General features: G+C 47.6%; 1 protein-coding gene across 1 annotated transcript; it reads right to left on the bottom strand.

The window, feature by feature from the left end:
- Positions 1–8,330: 8,330 nt before the first annotated feature.
- On the bottom strand, positions 8,331–10,020 carry PABPC4L (poly(A) binding protein cytoplasmic 4 like). The gene is made up of 3 exons (XM_060179163.1): positions 9,370–10,020; positions 8,817–9,093; positions 8,331–8,690 (listed from the first exon to the last, which is right to left on the bottom strand). The coding sequence occupies exons 1-3, from the start codon at positions 9,972–9,974 to the stop codon at positions 8,331–8,333; spliced, it is 1,242 nt and encodes a 413-aa protein (XP_060035146.1). The 5' UTR covers positions 9,975–10,020.
- Between the last annotated feature and the right edge of the window lie 318 nt (positions 10,021–10,338).

Below are 10,338 nucleotides of genomic sequence, written 5' to 3'. Positions count from 1 at the left end.
GACAGGACTTATAAGCCTCAGGTTCCAGGTGCAATTCCTCTTGTGGCATTCGCCAGTCTGTCTGTCTAATTTAAAATAAATGAAATAAGTAAACTTGGAAAGCACTGAGACATGCCAAAAGAAGTCTAGAACTTAGCTTTCAGCTAAGTTAAAGACACCAGACACAAAAGGCCAAAACTGCTTGGCACATTTCTCTGACAAGTGCTTAGAGACTGAAATTCTCCTTATTTGGTGGGGTTGGTCTTAAACCTGGTTTGCACACATGGCTAGACAGCATACTATCCAGGTGAGCTATTTTGCCAGCCCATAACTTGGTGCTTCCAAGGACCTGAAGTAAAGCTGCTATATTTCCAGCATGTTGATGAAGAGGCACAGTAGCCTACCACAGAATTAAGAGACATATAGGAGCCAAGGAGTGTAAGTTCTTCCAGGCCATGGCAAAGACTGGATCCTGACTTTGACAGAAATGGAAGGACAAGGAGAGATTTTTAGCAGAAAAACAGATGTTCATAGGCCAAAAATCATTTCCCTGAAAATGAAAAACAAATTTAAAAATGAGATTCCTATATAGCGTTGGTGCCAATTGCTTTCTATCAGCTGTACTCTATACACTGTAAATATCATTTGTTCAACTACTGTCTATGAAATCTCAGTGAACAGAAGGGAGAATAACACAGGATTCTAATTCTGAACACCTCCCTTAGTAATTCAGTAAAATAACGATGTGTCAAGATAGTCTAGTTGTAATTCTCAGAGTTGGCTTGCATTCAAGTTGAGGCACTTCTATGATTAACAAAGATTTGTTGAAATTATTATGATAAAGTCTTACTTTAACTTCAAGGAACTGGGATTGGCAATATGTCAAAACTGCAGTGCATTGGTTTTGCAACTGGCACGTGAGCAGAGATGAGATGGAATGTAAATCACAGCTGGATTCACTACAGACTGTCAGATATGGTTTCCTGCGATAAGAAAATGCCATCGGGAATACCTATTTTAAACACACACACACACACACCACAACACAGTGCATCATTACTGGCATTCACTCTCTGAAAAAGTGAAACTCAATAATGACATCCACCATTTCAGAGACACGACCTTTGGAACTCAGATGTGCTGTTAGTATTGGCAGGACTTCAAACTGGGGTTATTTTTAATATCTGAAGTGATATAAATATAAATGGTTAACACAATCTGATGCAATATCTTTGTGCAAACCGCCAATATTTCTCAGAAGCTGAGCATTTTCTCTCCTATGGCAAAGAACGCCACTAAGAGGGTCATTTTTCTTCCCTTGCTTGGTGGATGCAACTGCTTTGTTCAAGAAGGACGTCAACATATTTAAGAGCATTCTGTGGAGTCCAAGATAAAATGTGATCATGAGATGTTTACTCTGACCAAACTTGTCAAGTAATCTGAGCTTTGTAAATGAACTTCAAGAGTATGAGCAACTCAGAATTTGCCGTGTGTGTGTGTGTGTATGTGTGTGTGTGTGTGTGTGTGTGTGTGTGTGTGTGCGTGCGCGCACGCGCATGTAGATATAAGACAGAAACATATACTGCAAGGGTCTGTACAAGTCCCATGATGTGAAGAGAACTTCAGGTAGGGGAGATAAAATGGTTATGCAAGGTGACTCTCCTGCCAGAGGGTCAAAAGTCCCAGGTTCAAGCCCTCACACCACCACAAACTAGAGCTGAGCAGTGTGCTCTGATGAAAAGCAAAAAGTGAGAGATACCACAGCACTGGAGCAGCCCTGCTCAAACCTGGAGCTTGCATGTTGCATGTAGGAATGAACCATCCCTACCTGGTGAGACAGCTCTCCAAACCTGTTAAAGAGAACTTCTATTTGAATATCCAAATATAGAAAAACACCCTATCTGCATATAAAATTTGAATATGTAAATACACCATTTAATAAAGATAATGGACACCTATTAATTTATCATTGCAATTAAGTTACTTTTACATGTTGGGGCCACTTTTTCAGCATACAGCTTTGTATATTATTCTCAACATTTATTCATTATGTTGTCAGTAGGAACTATGTTTTTGAAAAAATATATATATATATATCAAACACAGTATCTGGTGATATACACAGTACATTCAGACTCTATCTGCTGGCCATGTGACTGTAGAGCATTGGCCTGAATGAACATATTCTTTTCCATTTTGTCTTATAGACAGGACAGAGAAAAATTGACAAGGAAAGAGGAAGGGAGTGGAAAGAGATAAAGAGAGACACCTGCAGACCCACTCATCTCTTGGGAAGCTTGCCCCCTCCCCCTTGAGGGAGGGGATGGGAGCTCAAACCTGGATCCTTGCCCATGGGAACTTGTGCACTCAACCAGGTGTGCTACCACCATCCTCACATAAAAACAAGGCACGTTACATTAAAACTCAAGAAATCAATAGCTAGTAAGTGTGGATTTATTTTGAAATGCTCTGGACCACTTGTGATCAGGGTAAGTTTGTATTGAGGGAAACCCATTTAGGTGATTACAGTGAATCTGGTCTTTTCAGTTATATATTTTGTTTTCATGGCAACCTCCTAGACAATGATGTTCCAAAACAAGTGTCTCGTTATCAAACAACAATGAATTTAGTTGTATGCAGATTATTTGGATATATTGATTCAGGCAGTGAAAATTATAGGGAGATGCAATTTTGGGACCTGTAGGCAAAGGTTAAAAGAAGAAAGTATTGAGGTGGAGGCAACATGGTGGGTTCCAGATTGTACCATTGACGCCAACCCGACTTCCTCGGACTTCCACCAATTGTCTTGAAGCCATGCCTCCCCAGATCCCTAGCCCAACTAGGGAAAGAAAGAGAGAGAGAGAGAGAGAGAGAGAGAGAGGGAGGGAGAGAGAGAGAGAGACAGGCTGGGGGTGTGGATCCACCTGACAACGCCCACGTTCAGTGGAGAAGCAGTTACAGAAGCCAGACCTTCCACCTTCTGTACCCCACAGTGACCCTGGTCCATACTTGCAGACGGATCAATAATAGGAAAGCTATCAAGGGAGGGGATTGGATACGGAGCTCTGGGGGTGGGCATTATATGGAAATGTGCCTCTCTTATCCTATAGTCTTGTCAACATTTCCATTTTATAAGAAAAAAAATAAAGAAAAGATAGTATCAAGTACTGAACTTCAAAACTGGATATAAAAGAAAGACAATGCCCAGGTATAGAGTGACCGAATACCCACCCCTGCAGACTTCCCTACTCTTCATTTTTCCTACCACAAGCTCATTCAGCAAAGCAGGTGGCTTCCTGGATCCTAAGGGCATGTCTTATTCCATCAGGTGACGTCTCATCATCCAATCTGGTCCCCTACGCCTACACTGAACTTCTCTGTTCCAGACTCTTGGAAACAGAGTTGGCAGTCAGCTGAGGTCAAGAACAAACACCTCATCACAGACCCCTGCGAGCGTCCACCCGGCTTTGACCTGGCACGTTATGATCGGGCCCTCCTCAATCGCTATTGAACAGGCCATGGCCGGTGCGCCGCTATGTTCCATCGCTGGGGAGCCAGAGACGACCCGAACTGCCCCTGCGGCTCCAGACAGACTGTGACCCACATAGTCAACGACTGCCATCTCTCCAGATTCAAAGGAGGTCTCGAAACTTGACATCAGGCTCAACCTGACGCTGTTGACTGGCTACGGAAGAAGGGCAAACGCTAGAAGAAGAATTCCATCAGTGACACCGATACCAGACAATGGGAAGGCAGGGGACGGGACGCTCTCAAAAGACTTCTAGGGAAGACATTACTGTCTGAGTGTGAAGAGAGATTCCTGTGTGAGGATGAAGGTAGGAGCAGGACAGGGAGGATTCTGTGACTTGAGAAGGAAGAGAAGACCCAATGCACCACACCTGGGTGTTCCCTGAGCTCCGGCAGGCAGTCTGTCTAGCAGTGAACTAAGACAACACATTGGCCTGGGGGCAGTGGAGCTGTGAGGATGAGGCACTAACTCATAACAAAATAAATTAATAAAAGGGACTTTTCCCCCTACTGTCTTCTCTACTAAAAAAAAAATAAATAACTAGATTGGTGCATAATTTGCATGTATAAAAAGATGCCACTATGCCCTATGTTAGCTCAGTCTCACTTAAAGAATTAAATTCTGAGGGACAGGGGTTGACAGCATAATGGTTTGCAAAGAGACTTTCATACTTGAGACTCCAAAATCCCAGGTTCAGTCCCATGTACCACCATAAGCTAGAACCAAACAGTGCTTTGGTTAAAAAGAAAAAAATGTATACACACACACACACACACACACACACACACACACACTGTAGAGTATTTAAAAGTCAATCATTCTTCATGCAATCTTGGCCCACACTAGTGGTCCATTTCAACCACAGTCCCCAAATGAAGAGTAACATAAAAAAGAACTACCAGTCCATCTGAGAGTGGGTCTTTCAAAACATGAACTGCAAGTACTTTTGTTTGAAAATGCAAGTAGTCTTTAGTCTACTCTTAGGAAACCCTCATTAGAAATAATTAAGATATTAAGATAATTAAATAATTAAGATATTAGAAATATCTTAAATTTAACTAAGTAAAAATAATTTTTAAACATATCTTCATCATTATAAGACTAGACTTCATTTGAACTTTGACCTTTTCTCAGTGGAGTTCCATAAATACTGAGAATATGAAAATTTCAATTCTAGACCACTTTAAGGAAAATTTTACCAACTGTAAATTTTCACACACACACACACAAAAAAAAACCAAGGAAATTAAGTTCTAGAAGGCACATTTTATTGAACAGGTTATAGACACAACCAGGCATTTTCACGAGTTTGGGGTGACAGGTAAAATAGCAGCAGATTAGCAAAGCAGCTTTGACTCTGGAAGCTGGTAAGAAGAAAGTTTCTTATTTAGCAAGGCACTTGCACACAGAGGACAAAACTATCTTTAAACGGCGAGCCTGTACTGCCAGCGAGGACCACATAAAGGCTTGAATAAGCACGATTTAAATACTCTAGCAAATCTAAAAGCTCATACATTTTCATAAACAGATTTGGTCATGACTTCAGATTGTAAAAAAATTAGCAATTTCGACTCAAGTCGTATCTAACTCTACCATGAAGCTAATGCCACAGTCCACCTATGCACCTGACGACCTCTCCTAGGAGTTCTTGTGCACATGAGAGACTCACTTCCACGGCATCATCTTGATAACCCATGTACAAGCATGATGAACTACTGTTCGAATATGTGAACATTTTGGTAGACTGTTATAAAGAAAGAGACGCTAAGGCTTGATATGCCTCCTGTGCTGCCGATCCTGTTTCCTGAAAACTATTTGCTACACAGTGATTCAGAGAATCCGTGAGTGAGACATGACCTGGGTCTCGGACTGATGACTGCAGTCACCCTGCTCAAGAAAACAGATTCAGAAAGACTGAAGATCAAAGACTTACAGACCTAAAGGGGTCGGGGTTTGATCTCGGGTGCCACCATATGTTAGATCTGGACAGCACTTCCGTTTCTCTCTCCCTCCATCTCTCTCTTAAAAAATAAATATTAAGACAAGATGGGAAAGTGTGAATTATCTAAGACTTGAGAATAAACTACTTTGCAGGTATAGGCTTTGTTTGGAAAGCACTGAGGGTCGAGAACTCTGAAACTAATTAATAAAAAGACAGGACAGATGTGTGTTTTCGAGGTCGTTAGTGTTTTGAAGCACAAAATCATCTAAGCGAAAATCAGAAAGCTTTATCTTTAGACACTTATCTTTGGAATGGCCCTCAAAATGACACAGAGCTTTTGCATTACAAACTACAGTGGCACTTGGATCTGACTTAAAGAAACTGGAAGAAGGTATCTTCCTGAAGTTAGAGGAGTCCAGGGTCCAGGGACTGTCTGTCACCAACCAAGGTGTCCTGACCCCTAGCCTACTCCACACAAGGGAAGGAATCATGTCAACCTCAGATCTCCCTCTGCTGAAGGTGACACAGTGCAAGGCCACTACCTTCTCACCTAAAAATCTAAAAAATCCATATAAATAAAAATAGTACAAGTAAACACTGATGGTGAAACATGCACTTACAAACATAGAAATACAAAAGGTCAATAAATATGAGCAGTGCTGCTTAAACTTCTACAGTAATAAAACGTAAAAATGAAGAAACCATAAAACACTTTTGTTTTACACTATCATGTTCAATTGGCCAACAACTTAAAACAAAATTCTTTCTGCTTGGAGCATATGAAAATGGACAGCCTTCCATAGTGAGATTCAGAGGACACCATTTGGACAATAAATATTAAAATTACCTTTAAAGTCACTGTCCTTTTAAATATGAATCCCATGTCTGTACATTTTCTCAAGGAAGCAGCTCATAGCTCGACATAAAAAATATGCATGCATTTGCAAGAATGTTTACCTCCAATTTGTTAGCACTAGTGGCAAAATAGAAAGGGGTATGACAACCTAGCAAGTATATATGTAATAAGATAAATTCATTGTAATATGACACAAACACTGAGTGGAAAATAAATGCCATTAAAATATAATGCAAATAGTTGGTGAACATGACAATTTCAATTAATTAATTCCAAGCACAGTTTATAATACCATTCTGCTTTTGCAAAATCATCTCTCTCTATACCCATATATAGTCAAATTTGAGAAACTTCACAACAGATGTCAACAGAGCAGTCACCTAAGAATACGTGTTGTGCTCATTTTTGCACTACCCATAATTTTTAATCTTTGAGGAGATTTTAATTTAAAATGTGTGAATTTACACATAGATTGTATAAAAATAAACAGAAACAGAGCTCCTCGTTCTTTCATTACTAAGGCATTGTCAAAGGAAAACACGTGGATGTTTCTTGTGTTCTTGTATAGGATCAAAAGATCTGAATCTATGGTTCCAATAACCAAGAAAAAAAAAAAAGAAAATAGAACCATCACCAAAAAATAGGATGACCTTCTAGATACCTTTGGTATGAATAAGTCAGCATTCCTAAAGCAAGTATTTAAATCTAAATAAATAACTCTGGCCTCTATTTCCAGAGTGATTTTCAAACTGGAAACGTACCGAAAAAGTGGATGGAATAAAGCCCTCTTGAAAACGTAAACAAAGGAGCAGAGTAACACACACACACAAAGACAGGAGAGATGAAAATATCTGGACATGGGCCTACATTAAAAAGTATGCCTGGCAACAGGCCACATGAGGTATCTTCTATCTGTCAGAGAAACACTTAGTGAGCTTCTGACTAGTCAAGGCTAAAAGTAAATCTTACTGGGTACTCACAGTCTAATACTAGCTGCATCAATGCACAAAAATAAAGAACAGCTCATTAGCTCATTTACTTAAACTCTAAGGCAACATCACGATCTAGAACAACAGAAGACAGGGGTTGGAAATACAGGCACACAACACAAGTGTTGGGCAGAAACCTTGTGTACTCCATACGGGACACCTGCAATCCTGGTATCTGCTGAAAACTTAAGGCATACTAGTAAGCTGTATGAGCATAAAGAGAAGACCAAGCCAACATCTTGTGACCCGGATAGAAACAGGGTTAAAGCTTAAGCAAGGCATATTCAATCAAGGCTTTACTATGCGAGTCACAATTTGGACAACTAGCAAAGTGTCAGCAGTCAGCCAGTACAAACACTAGCAAGAAAGCCAGCAAAGCAGGTTTGTAGCCCAAGTTCAAAACCTCCGCAGTGTGCTGTGCTGCCCCAGAAGGTAGCGCAGTAGATAAATCATTGGCCTCTCAGGCCCGGGATCCCGAGTTCTATCCCCAGCATGGCATATGCCAGCGTGATGCTCTGCTTCTTTCTCCCTCTCGCTAATTAATAAATCCTTAAAAAAAAAAAAACATCTACAGCATGAATTTCTGCCACCAGATAAAACCACCGTGTTAGAACCCAGACAATGAGAAGGCATCTAATCACCTCCTGGTTTTTGAAAGATCAAACTGCAGTTAGATACTAAACTAGCCATTCCTAAACTTTTTTTCAATGAGAAAAAAAAAAATCGAAACCTTTCGGCTGCGAAAAACACACCGCTTTGCCATTGTGAAAATAATCCACTTTGCAATCCTGAAGTGTCAGAACTGCTCGCTGCGGGTTTTTCAAGAGGAGAAAGGAAGGCTATCCTTACGGTCAAAACAAAAGGCAATATACTCCACTCACCACCTGCCTTCTGCTGGCTCACAATGTGAAACCATGGATCATCATCACCTCTCCTGCTAGGAAAGCCACGTCCGCATCAGAAGAATACACGCTCTCTTGCTAAGAACCCGTGTCCCTGCCCTTGACCGCAGCCCCCCCAGGAATCGAAGGCCCTTCAGCGGTCGGCACCGGGTGCCCAGAGGCCCGGGGCGCGGAGCTGGGCAGGGGCGGCCGGCTCACCGGGCTTCCGCGCCAGGGCGACGCTCAGGGCCTTGGCCCCCAGCAGACGGCCGTTCATGGCCGCCAAGGCCCGGGCGGCCTCGTCGGGGTCGGAGAAGCAGACCAGGCCGAAGCCTTTGCTGTGGCCGTGCTCCCGCATGACCTTGGCTCTGCTGACCACGCCGAAGGCCGCGAACTCGCGGCGCAGCTGCTCGTCGTCCACGGCCTCGTCCAGGTTCTTGACGTAGAGCTTGGCGGGCAGGCCGCGCTGCTGCAGGTGCTGCTGCTGGTGCTGCAGGTGCTGCTGCTGGTGCTGCTGCTGGTGCTGCAGGTGCTGCTGCTGGTGCTGCAGGTGCTGCTGCTGGTGCTGCTGCTGGTGCTGCAGGTGCTGCTGCAGGTGCTGCAGGTGCTGCTGCAGGTGCTGCTGCTGGTGCCGGGCGGCCTGGAAGCGCAGCCGGAGCTCGGCCTGGCGCTCGGCCTTGTTCTGCGCGCGGCCCACGAACAGCAGCCGCCCGCGCAGGTGGCGCCCGTGCATGGCCTCCACCGCCCTGCGCGCCGCGTCGGGGCAGCCGAAGCTCACGAAGCCGAAGCCCCGCGAGCGGCCGGCGGGGTCGGTCATCACCCTGACGCTCAGCGGCCGCCCGAAGGGGCTGAAGGCCTCGCGCAGCCCGCGCTCGTCCACGTCGGGGTCCAGGTTCTTGACGTAGAGGTTGGTGAAGGGGCGGCCGGGGCCGGGGTCGGGGCCAGGGTCGGGGCCGGGGCCGGGGCTGGGATCAGGACCGGGATCGGGATCGCGATCGGGGTCGGGATCGGGGCCGGGATCGGGGCCGGGATCGGGGCCGGGATCGGGATCGGGGTCGGGGCCGGGATCGGGGCTGGGATCGGGGCCGGGATCGGGATCGGGGCTGGGGCCGGGACCGGGATCAGGATCGGGATCGCGATCGGGGCCGGGATCGGGATCGGGATCGGGGTCGGGGCCGGGGTCGGGGTCGGGGTCCGCCGGCGGGGCCCGGGCGGCGCGCTCGCTGCGGCTGCGGAAGGGCGCCACGAAGAGCGGGGCCGCGCCCAGCCGGGCGCCGTGCATGCGGGCGATGGCGCGCTGGGCGGCGCGCGGCTCCTGGAAGTGCACGAAGGCGAAGCCCAGCGAGCCGCCGCGCTCGTCGCTCATCACCTTGGACGACAGGATGGGGCCGAACTCGGAGAAGCGGCGGTGCAGCGCCTTGGCGTCGACGGAGCGGTCCAGGTTCTTGATGAACACGTTGCCCGCGCCCGAGCGCCGCAGCCGCCCGTCGTGCTGGCACCACATGAGGCGCATGGCGCGGCCCCGCAGCTCGTCGAAGTTCATGGTGTCCAGCGCCCGCTGCGCGTCGGCCGGCCGCAGGAAGTTCACGTAGGCGTAGCCCAGCGGGCGGCGGGTGCGCGGGTCCCGGCACACGCGGACCGACAGCACCGGGCCCGCCGCGCTGAACTTGCGGAACAGCGCGTCCTCCGTCACGTCGGCCGGCAGGTCCCCCACGTAGAGCGACGCGCGGCGGAACTTGGGGTCCAGCGGCACGTGCGCGTCCTGCCGGGGGGACCCGGCGGCGACCCCCGGCAGCATCGGGGCGCTGGGGGCGGGGACGGCGCCTTCCGGGCGGGGAAAGGCCGGGGCTGCCCCCCCGCACCCCCGCGCCCCGGCGGCGGCTCCCTTTCCTCCCTTCCCTCCCGACTGCGGGATGGGCCGCCGCAACCCCGCGCCGCTGGTGCTGGTGCCGGATCACCTGATGCGCCGCTAGCTCGGGGGCCCCGGGTCACCCCAGGTCGCCCCCCCCCCCTGCAGGTGGCCCCGACTGCGGCCCCCGGGACAGCGGCGCGGGGTGGCCCAGCCCGCCGGGTGAAGCCTCAAGTGGCCGGGCGGCCTGCAGCCTCCTGCGCGCTCGGCTCGCGGGCGCCGCGGACACCAGGCCCCGCCGGGCCGCTCGCCA

The sequence above is a fragment of the Erinaceus europaeus genome, chromosome 19, assembly GCF_950295315.1.
Source record: "Erinaceus europaeus chromosome 19, mEriEur2.1, whole genome shotgun sequence".
Lineage (NCBI taxonomy): Eukaryota > Metazoa > Chordata > Mammalia > Eulipotyphla > Erinaceidae > Erinaceus > Erinaceus europaeus.
The sequence above is the reverse complement of the archived record's forward strand: the minus strand, read 5'-3'. Positions and strand labels throughout refer to the sequence as shown.

What these genes read in the sequence shown, in the direction of transcription:
- PABPC4L (XM_060179163.1), bottom strand. Translation starts at nt 9,974, where the DNA reads ATGCTGCCGGGGGTCGCCGCCGGGTCCCCCCGGCAGGACGCGCACGTG. An exon ending in GCCCGGGCCCCGCCGGCGGA is followed by an intron (nt 9,094 to 9,369) that starts CCCCGACCCCGA and finishes CCCCGGCCGCCC; the next exon opens with CTTCACCAACCTCTACGTCA. An exon ending in AGCTCCGGCTGCGCTTCCAG is followed by an intron (nt 8,691 to 8,816) that starts GCCGCCCGGCAC and finishes CAGCACCAGCAG; the next exon opens with CAGCACCAGCAGCAGCACCT.